This window comes from Phalangium opilio, unplaced genomic scaffold (genome assembly GCF_054372755.1).
Source record: "Phalangium opilio isolate 3A_F unplaced genomic scaffold, DU_Popi_V2 ptg000013l_1, whole genome shotgun sequence".
Lineage (NCBI taxonomy): Eukaryota > Metazoa > Arthropoda > Arachnida > Opiliones > Phalangiidae > Phalangium > Phalangium opilio.
The window spans coordinates 12,571,542-12,586,820 of NW_028324148.1; the positions used below are offsets into that span (position 1 = coordinate 12,571,542).

The 15,279-nt window shown below is 34.6% G+C and overlaps 2 protein-coding genes and 1 long non-coding RNA gene across 9 annotated transcripts; 1 reads left to right on the top strand and 2 right to left on the bottom strand.

Annotated features, from left to right (window-relative positions):
- The first annotated feature begins 325 nt into the window (after nt 1–325).
- Nucleotides 326–5,497, top strand: LOC149709225 (steroid 17-alpha-hydroxylase/17,20 lyase-like). Of its 4 annotated transcripts, XM_089864608.1 has the most exons (11): nt 326–459; nt 557–1,377; nt 1,449–1,564; nt 1,642–1,808; nt 2,034–2,213; nt 3,173–3,266; nt 3,875–4,024; nt 4,090–4,298; nt 4,527–4,652; nt 4,727–4,831; nt 4,980–5,497. In XM_089864608.1, exons 3-11 carry the CDS (start codon nt 1,548–1,550, stop codon nt 5,462–5,464), a joined length of 1,533 nt encoding a protein of 510 aa, XP_089720734.1. In that variant the 5' UTR covers nt 326–459; nt 557–1,377; nt 1,449–1,547; the 3' UTR covers nt 5,465–5,497. The 4 variants fall into 4 exon arrangements, with proteins under 4 accessions (XP_089720734.1, XP_089720733.1, XP_089720735.1 ...); XM_089864607.1 differs by having other exon boundaries at nt 557–1,564; XM_089864609.1 differs by lacking the exons at nt 326–459; nt 557–1,377; nt 1,449–1,564 and having other exon boundaries at nt 1,668–1,803.
- On the bottom strand, nt 1,616–2,628 carry LOC149709226 (uncharacterized). The gene is made up of 2 exons (XR_016381328.1): nt 2,369–2,628; nt 1,616–2,302 (listed from the first exon to the last, which is right to left on the bottom strand). It is a non-coding gene; the product is annotated as an uncharacterized LOC149709226 (long non-coding RNA).
- A 1,032-nt stretch (nt 5,498–6,529) lies between the features above and the next one.
- On the bottom strand, nt 6,530–11,679 carry LOC149709227 (uncharacterized). Of its 4 annotated transcripts, XM_089864614.1 has the most exons (9): nt 10,921–11,679; nt 10,724–10,819; nt 9,881–10,662; nt 9,677–9,780; nt 8,998–9,103; nt 8,599–8,908; nt 8,321–8,535; nt 7,153–7,228; nt 6,976–7,079 (listed from the first exon to the last, which is right to left on the bottom strand). In XM_089864614.1, exons 3-9 carry the CDS (start codon nt 9,926–9,928, stop codon nt 7,072–7,074), a joined length of 867 nt encoding a protein of 288 aa, XP_089720740.1. In that variant the 5' UTR covers nt 9,929–10,662; nt 10,724–10,819; nt 10,921–11,679; the 3' UTR covers nt 6,976–7,071. The 4 variants fall into 4 exon arrangements, with proteins under 4 accessions (XP_089720737.1, XP_089720738.1, XP_089720739.1 ...); XM_089864611.1 differs by having other exon boundaries at nt 6,530–7,228; nt 10,724–10,883; nt 10,956–11,679; XM_089864612.1 differs by having other exon boundaries at nt 6,530–7,228; nt 8,998–9,589; nt 9,677–10,662.
- Between the last annotated feature and the right edge of the window lie 3,600 nt (nt 11,680–15,279).

The window sequence follows — 15,279 nt, forward strand, 5'->3', positions numbered from 1 at the left end:
CTTACAGCGTCTCTCAAGGGTCAATATGCTTTGGGATTTGTGTGAACTTGAAGAAAAAAATTCGTATTATTGTTAAAGAGTTTTTTACAGCGGCCTTTATCTTATAAAGAAAAAAAAAATAATATCTTATCAAGTTATCAAGTATTTAACAAGATGGTAAAGTTCACAGCATAATGAAACCGCATTAACAAGTTTGACTTATGTTGATTTTTTTCGTTGTGAAAAAAATAAATCATTTGTTAAATGATTCAGTAAGCTCTTAAAAAAAACCACTTCAACATTTTTCTAGAAAATATATTGTCTATTAACTGGACGTCTAATTAAAACGTTCAAAGTGTATTATTTAAATTACCTTACTCTGAGCAATTGAATACAATTGTTGAGGACAACAACTATATGAACTTCAATTTGATCTTATTTCTATTGAAACCTGTTTCTTTCTTAAGAAAATCAATCGAAGTAAAAAATTAGTAAAAAATTAAATTAAACTAATAGATAAAGATTGATATTTTCAAGGGATAGATATTCACAATAAGTTTTTTTTGTTTATTTACAGGTGGGATCCTTTTCAATGAGGTATGATGGATAGCAACAATGGCACAGCGAACCGACAGCGCCTTATAATAACTATTACCATTAACCTCGGCAAGTTTTGAAGAAAAACAAGACGGCCCAAGGGCTCGTAATAGTAGCCATATCGTACGAGTGAATAGCCCCTCTATACCTTACCCTAATGAGTGAATAGCGCTATCTTTTCAATGCTTAAATGATTTACCGTGCATAAAATCAGAGTGAATAGCCCCTCGATTCCCTACTCTAAACAGTCGGGGAAAATCGTTATCTATTTAATTAGCGCATACATAAAAAGAAAACGAATATAAAAACCCCAAACATACAAATTCATAAGTATCCGACCCCACAGATAAAAATTCAAAAGTATCCGACCCCACAGATTAAGAGGTACCCCACCCCACATCACCCCGACATTTTAGAGATAAAAATAAATGATTAAAAACTCGGGGTTTCTATCAAGTCTCTATGGTTGAGTGGTTTGAATGTTTGTCTACTACGCCAGCGACCCGGGTTCGATTCCCGGGTCTGACCTGAAAAAATTTTAATTAAAATTAAATCTCTAACCGAGCCCAGTAACCCCTATGGGTGGGTTGTGGTAATATAAAGTTCCTTTTAAGCTAAAATCTGACGATAACGAAGCGACAACCCCGGCCACTACTACTACTACTACTACTACTACTACTACTACGACGGCTCGGGTCAAACTAAGAGCCTATCGTATACTACGAAATGGCTAAAAACCGTGAAACACCGCGGTGAAAAACTCCATTGTAAAAAACGAAACACACAACTGCTTGGTAAAAAGTAAGAGCCTCGTCATATGCCGTAAAATTGAGCTAAAAATTGACGAATGGCCTTGTTGGTCGAGGGTTTAGTTACAAATAGTTAACCAGTGAGATTATTACTCGACGGAGTGATTGGTGAGTGCACTCGTCATTCTGTAACGCGAGTCAAAGGAGTTTAAATAAGGAGATATGGAACCAAATATCAGGTTACTGTGCTTGTTCTAACTAGTAGCGCTTGATTTTAAAGTTTTAACCAGTTTTATTACTACTTTTGGCTAACCAGGATGGATTCTATTAGCGTGCAGTCGTTCGAAAGCAGTTTTGCTATAAAATCGTGGCTGATTTCAGTAGCAATTGGATTATTTACATTTTACATAGTGAGACTATTTATCAGAGTAAAGGAATTGCCACCGGGTCCTATGCCATTACCGTTTTTTGGAAATTTGTTGAGTATGATTAGCATAATTTATGTTAGTTTGACACTGCGAGATTTTTGTCATTATTCGCCATTCCGCTAAGGCTTAGCAAGAAGTTGTAGATGAAAACTTCTCCAGATTACACGATGTATCTTTTCCAGTTGGTTAAAACCCGCTTGCTAAGCCTTGTCTGCTGCATTGCGAATATGGTATAACCGCATCTTGTGTTTTAATTTATCTTTGTTTAATTATTTCGAAGAGTTTCATCGAGCTAATTCGGCGAAGGAAGTCTTAGACGAATGCAAGAAAAAATACGGAGGGATTTACACCTTGTGGATGTGCGATGAACCTAATATTGTTGTGGCAGATTGGGAATTAGCCAAAGAAGGACTCATCACGAAACGAAATGATATCATTTCCAGACCAAGTCTTAGATCGTGTAAGTTTTCCAAACTTGAATCAAAAGTATTCCGTCTACCGTGCAATTTATATGAATTTTCCAAGTTTCAAAAGTTGAAATTTGCTGGCCTTTTCATAAAAAACATTCTCTTAGCTTTTTAAAAATTAAGGCATACCAAGCAATATTTAAAAAACCTTAGAATTCAAGAAACGTTTTCGTAGGGAGGTTTGTTAATGATTTACTTTAAAACATGGTTAGCTAGGGTTTAATGTATTCTTTCCTAAATTAGGGGTAAAATAAGAGTCTGGTGTTTTCCTAAGACGTTAGGTATTACCAGAAATATATTACCTTACACGAAGTTCACTTCAATAATGGTTAGTATCGTGGACATCATCTATGAAGAGAAAACCCGAAAAAAATCTTTGCAAGAGTGAAGAGCGTGAATGTTTTCCCCCTCCCGACGCGCGCTAGTCGCGAAGAGAAAAAATTTTCCTTTCGAGAGAGAAATGTGATAAATGGCCACTGCCAAGATAATCTGACGTATCTTAGAAACGGCAGGATTCAACTGTATTTCGCGCAAGTGAGAAGCCGCTGTATAAGATACAACCATGATACGATTGTAAGAAAAGCACATTTTTCTCACTACGCGACGCTAGTGTTTTTATTTTCACCTCTCTGCCTCGCTGTTCGGGAGGAGTGGTACCGTTTCTAGCCTGTAAAAATACTTCATAGATGATGGCCGGCGCGAGGTAGGGAGAAGTGAACTTCGTGTAAAGTAATATATTTCTGGTATTACTTCAAACAGAAAGATTTTGGTGCCCCAATAACGTTGAAGCCCTATCTAACGTTTTTGGATCTACAAACCAAATCCATGTTCCGTCTTTATCCTTTAACAAGGAACCCTTTTGAAAAGGGTCTGTTCTTCCTTTGAGTTTCACGCTTACATCGATGACGATTTGAATTTAACCTTATAAATTTCTTTTTTGTAATTTTTAAAGTCAATCATATGAACGAGCATATTATAAGTATTACGATGGAACCAAATAATAAAAAGTGGGAAGTGTCCCGTAAAGTTGCAGCAGGAGCCATAAGGTAAAACATACATTAAATAACTGACTAATATAGCGTATTCCATTTACTGTTCTTCGGTGCTTTCGGAGAGCTCTGAAAGGTTTTCCGTATTCAATTTGTAGATGAGGAAATAAAGAATAGAATTATACCAGGCCAAAGTAAAATCCCTCCTTTTTGCCCTGAAGCTTGTACATTATGTACATATCACCCCTCCTCAAGCGAGGCACCCCCTGAGCGTTTCTCCTGTTGATATGAGGATAAGTTTTAGTTTTATTTTTGCTTTAATGTCGATTCGAATGTCGTTTGGTTGAACCATTGCTTGGACTTATGGCGGTACTTCAGTTAGTAGTAATTATGGTATAGTGGAATTATTTCCTAGTAATTTGTCAATTGCAAAACGAGAGCTATCACGAATCAGTAAAACGGAATACTCTAGCGTATGAAATTTCAAAATTCGTTCAGCTTCTGAGCTTATACGACAATGAGCAAGGTTGAATTCGATTATTTGCCAGCATAAGTGGATCGATCATAGGGATCTGTAATCTGATCCACTTATGATGCCAGTTAACTGTCGTTAAAAATAGTTTCAGTCCAGCACACTGATGAAATTTAAATTATTCCCAAATTAGAAAATTCTCCGATTCCGAAAAGTTAGCTGTCATCGTAAGGGAGAATTCCGAATCGTTTATTGCAAAAATGCTTCAATACGGGAAACCAGTCAATCCAGCAGTTCATATTCAAGAATTAGTCATCGATATTATTACCGAAACAGCTTTTGGGCAAGTGATAAGCTTCATTTCACGCAAAATTGTGATCTTAAAATGAACACATCATGAATGAACAGATCTGGCAAAGTGGATCCGGAAGAAATGAAGCGTCTAACTGATATCAACGATACGTTACAAGAATATGCCGTTAACTGCCCGGGAGACTTCTCTACTTTGTTGCTATTGTTGTATTACAGACGGGATCAAATGATGAAGAACATGGCCATTAAGTTTGCACAGATTTTAAGGAAGAAATTTAACAATAATAGGAAAACTTTTCAAAGAGGTAATAATAGCAAGGGCACTCAAAGTTTACCATCTTAAATTGCCAAGGCTTAAGAAAGAACTAACGCTATACCATATACGATTCTGGTATTATTGGATTTTATGTTCATACTGTAGTAATATATGAAACTTATATTACTACTGATAGTATGAGAACGAGTCGGGCTGGTAGCGAAAACTCTGCCTACCAGAGTATACGCCTGGGTATTCTAATTTCCTCTATTTGCAGGAGAAATCCGCAACTTTTCGGACGCTGTTTTAATGGCGGGTTTGGAAGCTGACGAAGAGAATAAAGACAACAAAGAATATCTCGATGATGACAATATGATGAAAATCATTGGTGTTCTTTATTTGGGTTAGTGATCATCCAAGTATGAAAATATATTTTTATGTATTAAATTATAAATTTTTAATCTTATTTTTATGAAGCTGGTACGGAGACTACGGCAAGTACAATGCGATGGATAATGCTTTTTTTGGCCTACTTTCCTGATGTACAAAAGAGAATAAGGGAAGAAATTGACGAACAGATCGGTAAGTAAGATTGAGAAAGTGGCTTCATAATAGCTTTTGAATTTCGAACCGAACGGTTAGCGCCCTTACCCTTACTATTATGCCTCAATGTTCAATGTCTAAATGTAGAATGTATGACATTTTATTGTTAATAATATTTGATATGAAGGACAAAGAATGCCATTGACATCGGACCGTAAGAACTGCAACTACACCTGGGCGTTCATTTCTGAAAGTTTGAGATTTAAACCGGCGGTTCCTAACGGAGTTCCTCACAGGACTAACGTTGACACCGAACTGGGAGGAATCAAAATTAGAAAAGGAACGAATGTCATATTTCACGCGGAAGCAATTCATGTGGACCCCGAAATATGGAAAGAACCCACGAAATTCATGGCCGAACGTTTCTTGGATTCTGATGGAAAATACTGCGGTGAAAAGATGAATGGATTCTTGGCCTTCGGCGAAGGAAAACGAATTTGTGTTGGCGAAAAACTGGCCAGGAATGATCTGTTTCTAATTTTGGCCAATTTAGTTCAACGCTTGGAAATACATCCAGGCGGAGTTTTGACCGAAGCCAGCTTAGAGGCAGAGACTCGAAATCAATTTCACATCCCAAAACCATACACTATTTCATTTAAACAAAGAAACTAATATGTGAATAAATTCTTTTTTATCTGCAGTAAATTTTAATATTTCTCTGCGCATGCTCATTGCCAATTGAAAGTATGAAATATCCTCATTTCAATATTTTAATTTACTTCTATCAAACAATTTACTTTAGACAAAGTTTAATCAGGATGATCTTTTGAAACTTCTGGCATCAAAACATTATGATTCACAAAGAGTGGTTTAGAAGTCAGGGTTTTCTTAATTGTGTTGTTGATCTCTTCTCAAATCTGTGCTCTTAAATTAAACCGGCTCATAACAGAGCCCAACAAGAAAAAACATGTATTTATATTTTAGTCCGTTCAAAAGCAGTGAACATAATTGTATTACCTAGGGGTAGTATTTTTTAAACGATTTCCAACTAATTTTATTTTCAATTTGAAGGTGTGTTTACTGACATAAAGTTAAATCTTAATGGTCTTAGGTTAAATAACAATGTATTCTGTGAATTCACATCAACTGCTATTAGTTTCACAACAAAGACAATTCACAATAATAATTATAATAAGAAAATAATCAAGAATCCATTTAGTAATACCCAAGAACAATTTTAATGAGCTCATATTTACCCTTGGTCAATAAGCTTACCAGTATGCGGTTGATGTTCTCAATTCCTACTGTCCTAAACTTTACATTTTACGATTACGAATAAAAATGAAAAAGTAGGTAACTTCTAGAAGCTTGACGACGATAGATGCAAAGATTCCGTAGAACCATAGAACAAAGACTGGCGACAAAAATTCGACTTTCAAGACAGAGATTTCATTTAATTGCGGTTTTTCAAAGGACATCGCCTCTCTTCGTTTAAAATCGCTGTATCTTGTACTTTGAGCAATCTGGTCAGTATCGACGTATCTCGCTGTACTAAAAAGAGAAAAGATTCACAACTAATTGCTAATTCCTTTTTAAAGGAAACAAAAACAACCCAAACATTATTATTAAATTATTTTATTATTACTATTTTCGAAATTAAAGAGGACTATAGTAGAATATCAATCGATTGATTGCTTTCTTAATAAGATCAAAGACAAATAGAAATAACTGCATGCCCCGTACATTTATATTTAGATTCTTATGAAAAACAATCAGCTATCTACTTAATGACGTAATCTATTTCCTCTTTTCAAAGAATTGTCATCGGCATTCAGGAATTCACAGAGTTGGATAATTTTTGATTCTTCTTGATGAAAGATTTCATAGTGGAGTAAATATTTTTTTGATAGATCAGAGGAAACGTGAATCACAATACAAGTCGCTTGCGCCCTCGCTACGGCCTCAGTCTTAATATTATTTCTGTTTGGCTTTGAATGTATGCTCATTTCTTTTCGAACGATGCTAAGCATGCTAGGGTCTACATCAATCGCGGCTCTTAATAAACACTTATAGGTAGAGACAAAGGGTTAAGAACTCAGACACCGCCCAGAGCAGTGAAGTTATCCCGCAGCTATCACACGTAAATTTCCAGTATGATTGAATTACGTACAGATAGTCAAGGCGTTCTTTCATGTGGCGAGGCAGTCTTCTATTAGACAAGAAATGAGTGCTTTCAAAGGCATATTTTTCGGTTCCAGTGTAAACAACTCTATCTTTACTCATCCAGCTGAAAAGATCCCACTGGAGTTTGCCACTTTGAATCAAGGCAAATTTGCCAACATAAAAATCTTTTCTAATACCATGAAGATGATCAAAATACCATCCGTTTTCATTCATTCGGTTTTGCATTTTGACATATATAGGAGAAGTATCTTCCTGCGTTCAAAGTATTACAATTTTGCAATAATTAGTTACATGAAAAAACTTATATGCAATCTGCATTGGCAACACGAAACGAATAACACAAGCTGATACAAACTCAAATTTGGTGGAAAAAAAGTGACTAAAAATAGGAATCAAAAAGTGTCTCCAAAGTGACTAAAAACAAGGGTTGTAGATTTTTTTCCTTTTTTCAAAAAAACTAATAAAATTTAAATCGGATTTATTTTTATTTTTATTGATTTTTTTTATTTTCCTTGATTTATTTGAGTTTTTTGATTTCTATTGAACTCCTAATTAATAAATTACCTACCTGAAATCTTTTGAGTCAAAATTAACCAAAAGCGAAATAATCATGACATTTCAGTAGCTATTAGATATTTTCTACAGAGCTATTCATATTGTTACATTCATTTGCTTCTACAAAAAGACTAGCTTGACCGCTATTTCATTTCCTAGCCTATTTCGAATCTTACTCCAGTTAAAATTGACCACAATAGTGACAAGAAAAATGGAGTTCTGGGAAAACTTAAACTGAAATTTGCCTAAACCATGATTTCTTTCAATTAGAGGTCTTTTCAAGTTAAGTTTCTTAAACTTTTTCTTGGAATCTTACAAAACATTTTTTTTTAAAAAATAGATAAATATTTGATTTTAATCAAATGATTTTGGGGTCAGTACTACAAATGTAATCTCGCTAATTTTGTGTTTAAAACATAATGCACATGTGCGATTGAAATATATTACTTTATAAATCATCATGTTCAAGAATCAAAAATCCAACAAAAAAAGTGGCATATAGCGAAGAAAAGTATTATACATAGTATTAATTTTTGGAAAAATTAATACTAATGAAGTTTTCCGAAAAGTGACTTAAACTAACCAAATTCGAAGGAAGTGATTTTAGTACAAACAAAGTTACTGCGTAGAGCCCTGTGAGTATCACATGAAAAGGAAAGGGTAAATACGAAGGTGAGCAGTTGTATGTTTGCTGAAATGAAACCTTTCAGCGAAGATGGCCATTACTAAGTGTTACTACTATGAATACATTTATGAGTGTGTTATAATTATTTAAATCGTAAGTCTTACTATGAATAAAGTGAAGAATTTCGTTCTAGTGGTTATAGCGGGTTGGATACTCGGTTTATTCAAGATATCTTCAAACGAGTTAATGTAATCAGACTTTGAAATCATGAGTTCGCTTTTCAAATTCCCAGAAAATGCTTTCATTAAAACATTAGCTGACAAAGCAAACGCGCCGTAAATGAAGAATCCTCGAAACGTTCGACCCAAATCACCTTGCGCTAAAAATTAAATAATTTATGAAAACCAAGAATTTAAAGAAAAACATCTTTGGTTGATAATACCATTTTGTAGCAGATCAGACAACAGAACCCAGATAAAATGCATAACGGAATCCTTCTTTTTAGTTCCCATTATTTTGTGTTGTAAACGATTGATTATAAAGGCGCAGAGAGGAATGAGAACAATTGTGAATGCAGTTGCGATCCAAACAGCTGGACTTAATCCTAATATATTATAACGATCCGAGCCTGAACTCTGTCGAGATACGACAGTGTAGATTTGAGCATTAGAAACTGCCACAACAGGAGAAATGTGCACTTCGTTTGTATGGCTCTCTGCTATTCCCATTGGAAACAATAACCCGTCTATAATCTAAAGTGAAAGAGTAATGTTAATTAAACGCTGACCAATTTTAAGCCTGGGTAAAAGCGGAAATGATAAAAGAAATGCATCATAATTACCCCAAGCCTTGTAGCTTCAGCTGCATTCCAGTAATGATTGTATTTGTCTGAGTGGTTCGAATTAATGAGAAGTTCAAGTACACGCTGAGGGGTCACATAGTTCAATCTGAAAGTTGTGTCGCCGTAAGTAATATAAAAATAATTAGTATGCCACTAATGTTTTATTAAACCCGGATTTTTCCTCCTTGTTATAGACAGAAGTTAAGAGTGAATATTAAATAGACAATTTCCGGACAACTCGATTCGAAAAACCTCGCACTCCACATTGGTTTCGAATATATTAAGAAATTTAAAGGACAGTGTATCGTCACTTGCTATCTTTATCAAGTACTTTTGATTTTTGCCCTAAATATTGCTAGGTGTGTCGTCAAATAACACAGCGACTACTTGAATACATGATTAAACCTGCTTCAACTGTATATGCATAGTGCATGGTGAAAAGAACAATTCTAAAGTGTTAGAATTTAAGTCATAACACCGATCTGACCTTCAATAAGATATCTTTTTAATATATAGAGAGTCGAGGGCAGTTCAAATTAGGGTCGACACCGTACATAACGGCAATATCAAGAATGCCGATGTGTTATTTCATCTGTTAGAATTGAGTTTATAATTGCGTTAATTAGGTAATTCACCCTACATAATTCAGTAGGATCTTTTGATTGATTCTCAAACATACGTAGTATTGGGAAGGTTACAATATACGAATTTGCCAAAGAGATATGTTGTTCCTTGATCTGGTGTGTAATAATATGTGCAAACATTGAAATCAGTTTCTTGTCTCTAGAATCATGACGATATAAATTAGACTATTTTCTGTCACGACACAATTTGAAAATGAAACAGCCTAAAAAAGCAAGAAAAAAAGAGTGTTTGTACTTACAGTTGGAACGTTGTATTTAAAATCGTATGTCGTACTCAGATTTAACATGATTTAATCGATTTGAAATTGTTTGGCTCTTGAAATTGTAGATTCACATTTATTTCTAGCAACTAAAATTATACTCCAAGGTTGAATGAAAACATTATTTGAAAAAATCTAAAGCTTAGTTCTTCAACTCTACCACCTATTCGCACCTCAAACACACCCGAATAAATCCAAAAAATAAAGTGATCGCGTCCTGGCGCAAGACCTACGGATCCAATTGGTTTTCAAACCCCATTCCCAAAAACGTTTCGTTAAATTAAAGAACTAAATTTTCAGACTTTAACGGACAAATATTGATCAGGTTCATTGCTTTAGATTCGTATTGAAAATATACTGAAGTTCTAAAACACAACACCCGGCTATTTCGATGAGCGGCCTGACCACTGTCCCATTGTTCGAAATTACATTATTCCTCTTAGCTTTATACCTAAAATTATTCAAGCTCGTATCTAGCGCAGAGAGAAAAACTAATTATCTTCGAAAGTGGCTTTCTCTATCTTGAATAGTCTAAAGCTTTTAGGAGAACATCATTAAAGATACATTTTCCTTCACATTTTAGTATGTTATCCAAAACATTACAATGCATATACCGGGAGTTTCAAAAAGGGTGGCCCTTAGGACAATATAACATAGAAAATTTTCGATTCCAAATCGATTTTAGAACCCACTTATCTTCAGTCTTAAAAACGTTTCTGAAGCACCCTGTATAAACAACATATGAGCTCGTATTTAAAAGCCTAGATAGACAAATGTTGATCTTCGTAAGTATATTTCTGGTTCTCTTTTGTTTTAACTTACTCCAAAAGTACTCTTCGAAAACATCATTAAAAAAAATGTTGTTCCTTGATCTGGTGTGTAATAATGTTTGCAAACATTGAAATCAGTTTCTTGTCTCTAGAGTCATGACTATATAAATTAGACTATTTTCTGTCACGACACAATTAGAAAATGAAACGGCCTAAAAAAGCAAGAATAAAAAGAGTGTTTGTACTTACAGTTGGAACGTTATATTTAAAATCGTTTGTCGTACTCAGATTTAACATGATTTAATCGATTTGAAATTGTTTCGTTCTAGACGTTTCTCGTAACCTTAGCCAATCGCTGCGTACTTCTTAATCCTAACGATGGGAGTAGAAGCCAAAAATTGCTTTCTGCAAACACGTTTGCTCGGATTTGCCAACTACAAACGCGATGACAGACACACGCACAGTGTAATACCTCTCCGTGACGTCAACACTATTTCAACGTGCGAGCTGATCAATGTCCCATTGTTCGAAATTACCGTATTCCTCTTAGCTTTTTACATAAAATTATTGAAGCTGGTACCTAGCGCAGAGAGAAACATTAATGATCTTCGAAAGAGGCTTTTTCTATCTTGAATAGGCTAAAGCTCTTAGAAGAACATCATTAAAGGGAGGGTGAAGTAGAAAATCAAGTGATTTTTTATCGATTCTTCTACCAATTTTAAGACCAGTCCGCATAGTGAAACATTCAGGAAATACTTCCGAATGATTCTAAAATTCAAATTAGGTTCAGATTTAAAGGATAATTTTAAACAAGGACTTCCAACCAATCGCGTAACGCCCTGCCTTTTTGTTAACAAAATTCTCGTGGCACGCTCCGTGTCTTGCGCCACGATTGTCACGTCGCGCGGCTAATTTTATCAAATCTCGTGATAAATTTCATTCAATGCGGAACGTGCCACGAGAATTTTGTTAACAAAAAGGCAGGGCGTTACGCGATTGGTCAGCAGTCCTTGTTTAAAATTATCCTTAAAATCTGAACCTAATTTGAATTTTAAAATCATTCGGAAGTATTTGTTGAATGTTTCACTATGCAGGCTGGTCTTATAATTAGTAGAAAAATCGATAAAAAATCACTTGATTTTCTACTTCACCGGAGTTCACCCTCCCTTTAAAGATACATTTTCCTCCACATTTTAGTATAAACCATTAAAATCCATACGGAGAGTTTCAAAAAGGGTGGCCTTTAGGGCGAAATGTCATACAACATTTTCGGCTCCATATCGCCTTTAGAACCCACTTATCTTCGGTCTTAAAACCCTTTTTGAAGCACCCTGTATAGTCAACATATGAGTTCGTATTCAAAAGCCCAGATAGAAAAATATTGAACTTGTAAGTATATCTTGTTGACACTTACTCTAAAACTCTTGGAAAACATCAATAAATTTCAAAATAATGGAATTTTCACATTATAGTAATATTATTGGGATCATTAGGCCTACTTTCCATATATAGTGTGATAAAACATCAGAACGACACCTTCCTTTGTGGACAACACCCCAATACTCCCAACGGATGACGCCACTATACTAATTATAGATCTCTAATACAGTGTGGAAATAAATGTTTTGTACTTCAGGTTTTTTTAAGGAAATGCGAAGGTACAAAAGAATATTGTGGAATATGCTTGAGTGGAACAGAACAATTCATAGCTCAGTCGTACGATTAGCCTTAGAACTTAGGTCTCAAATTACAACCTCTAATCTGACTGGTAAACGCCTCAACGTAATGTGTCTTGCATCGTGGTGGAGGCACTCTTCAAGACGACTGTCCATATCTTGCAATAAATTTGCAAGCGCTAAACTCATGATGCAGGAAGTTCAAGTAAATTATTTCCCACGGAAGAAGAAGGGTCCGATAAGGATAATTCGGTTTATAATAATGCCAACCCAAACATTAACCTTCCTTCGCACTTGAGGATTTTGTTAGGCCCAGTAATGGTGACAATTCTCTAACTTTATAAAGGGAGGGTGAAGTAGAAAATCAAGTGATTTTTATTGATTCTTCTACTAATTATAGGACCAGTCAGTATAGTGAAACATTCAGGAAATACTTCCGAATGATTTTAAAATTAAAATGATAAAAACGGTTTCCCTTCTAGTTTTTTACCCAAAATTTTCCCCAATTTTCAGTTATTACTAAAAACGTTATGTTGTGAGGTTCACTAGTCAACGAGAAAACAAATCCCTAAATATAACCTTTATGATAAGATTACGGTTTTCAATACAAAAAATTTAATATCTTATCACGTTATTAACAAGATGGAGAAATACCACCTATAATAAAACCGCATTCCAGCATCGAAGAAATATTGAAGAACGAAAACTACTTTTACTTGTAGTTGAGTGAAAATTATTTTGATTTACTAGGCTGTTTTAACAACTTCTAAAGACGTTTAGAATCGGTATGAAATTGGATGTCAGTTTACCTTGAATGGAAAAATCACCAAAATTTCGGAAAATATTTTAACAAGTCACGAAATTAAGATTTATGTATTAGCTTGGTGTAGTTGTTCTTGAGGATGGCATTTTCGTTTCGTATGTGTTAACGAAGAACAATATCATGTTTTCTAAATCGCTGAGGTAGTTTAAGAGTTGGTCCAATGTTTGGGGTACTTCAAGTTCTTACGCGTACGCGCAAACTCTAAAAAATATATTTAAAAAAAAACAACAAACTCACACGCACACAATCCCGATTTAACAAAAATTGCCCTTTTAGCCTGAAAATTGATCCTCTGATGCTATGCACAGTTCCCTAATTCACCATCCCCCGCCAACCATAGGAACCAATATATAAAGAAATTATTTCGACACCATGAGCTTTCGAACAAATCGGCTTCGAATTAAACCAGAATTTGAAGGTTGCCTCAATATACCCGCGTGAGTTCTTTGACTATGCCAATGTTGTTTTTCCCAATACTTCCAAGATGTGGAATATTCCTAAAAAAGGTTCCGACGGGCTTGTTTTACGTCTATCCGAAGTCTGGTAAACAGCTGTAATCTGATACCATAGCGCTAATGTATACTTCCTTTCGCAATTCTTTCAGTATAAGCTTCAAGATGATCTTGAATTAATCCGTTTCTAGCTGGTCTGGTTATTACCTAGCTAAAAATAGGTTTAATAGCTGACGCTATTACAAGAAGTTAATATAATCAAATAATAAAATACTGATATTAAGTCAAGAATATTTGGACCGTTTAGGGCGCAATGGCGTCTTTTTTGGTACCAAGCATCACTTGGGACAAGATTTGACAGTAGTGTTTTCCATGATGTAATACGGATAGTAAACACTTCAATGGATTTGCGTTGCTTTGGGAGAAAAACCTTCTTTACTTCAATTGATTTACTTTTCTGTAAGATTAATTTTTATCAGTTTAAAACAGTTCCTATAGAATTTAGAATGGTTTTTGTTACTTTGAAGTTTGCACTCTCAGTCAAGGTCAAAATAAGGTATGCGAAAATGTTACAACTATTCAATACAGCTTGGTATAAACTAATAGCCTCATCTTATATCGTAATATAACGCTGAAGATGAAAAATGGTGTTTTTGGTTCAATAAATTGTCATAGATAATTTGCTAATTTAATTGCTCCTTGACGTATTGTGTGGTTAAAACGGCTTTTCAGATAACGTTTTACTTTAAACACTTGTCATGTACCGTAAATTAGGGCTAAAAATTGTAGAAGAACCTTGTTGACTGAATGTATAATAATATACTAGTATCATGAATCTATAAAACAATATATCTATTGTCGTATAGATTCATGCCAGTATCACTGTTACTTGATAAAATATTTGGTAAGAGTAGTCGTCAGTCTAAAACTCGTGTTTCATAACCTTTTCTCAAAGAACTATGCATTTGATAACTAATAGCGTTTTCTTGGTATAAGTTTTAAATAGTTCCATTTCTATCTTTGACTAAAAAGGATTAGTTAGGGGAGAGTTGTTAATTTTTCGGTGTTACTTGGCGGAATTAGCCAAGTTTGATTTTATAAGTGAAATATGTTAAAAACATGATAAGCTATCGATTTAGACTTGTCTTCAAAATTTCATCAGCTGAAATTAATTAGTTTTAACTCTTTCAATTAAACGAAAAATTCACTTTTTTGTTGCTGGAACTTTGTGAATTCAAGAGCTCTGTGTTTAAGTTTGGAATATTTTTCACCTTTTTTTATTTTGCACACAATACGAACAAGTTTCCACGCCTATCTTAAAATTATATTTCAGCTAATCAAACAACTAATATGATACATTATACATTAACTAAACTGAAATTAAGTGAATAACTATCTCATTAAATGTTTAATAATCCAAAGAATGAAAAAATAGTTCAAAAACACCAAAAATGCTTAATAATACCCCCGAGTAAAATCCCTTAAAATCTCGAGTAAATTCTTTCTATTCATACCGTCCACGTGCACTACTTGGAATCCACACGATACCTTTCTGCATTGTAAAGGCTGGTTTTCAAAGTCGCGTGTCGAGGGTAAAATCCCGCCTTAAGAATGTGGATTCAAGGGGTCATGTACTCGATATCTCGGTTGAACAAAA

What these genes read in the sequence shown, in the direction of transcription:
- LOC149709225 (XM_089864607.1), top strand. An exon ending in CAGACCAAGTCTTAGATCGT is followed by an intron (nt 2,214 to 3,172) that starts GTAAGTTTTCCA and finishes TAATTTTTAAAG; the next exon opens with TCAATCATATGAACGAGCAT. An exon ending in ATTACCGAAACAGCTTTTGG is followed by an intron (nt 4,025 to 4,089) that starts GCAAGTGATAAG and finishes ATGAATGAACAG; the next exon opens with ATCTGGCAAAGTGGATCCGG.
- LOC149709227 (XM_089864611.1), bottom strand. Translation starts at nt 9,928, where the DNA reads ATGTTAAATCTGAGTACGACATACGATTTTAAATACAACGTTCCAACT. An exon ending in GTCTGATCTGCTACAAAATG is followed by an intron (nt 8,536 to 8,598) that starts GTATTATCAACC and finishes TTTAATTTTTAG; the next exon opens with CGCAAGGTGATTTGGGTCGA. An exon ending in AATTCTTCACTTTATTCATA is followed by an intron (nt 7,229 to 8,320) that starts GTAAGACTTACG and finishes CTTTGAACGCAG; the next exon opens with GAAGATACTTCTCCTATATA.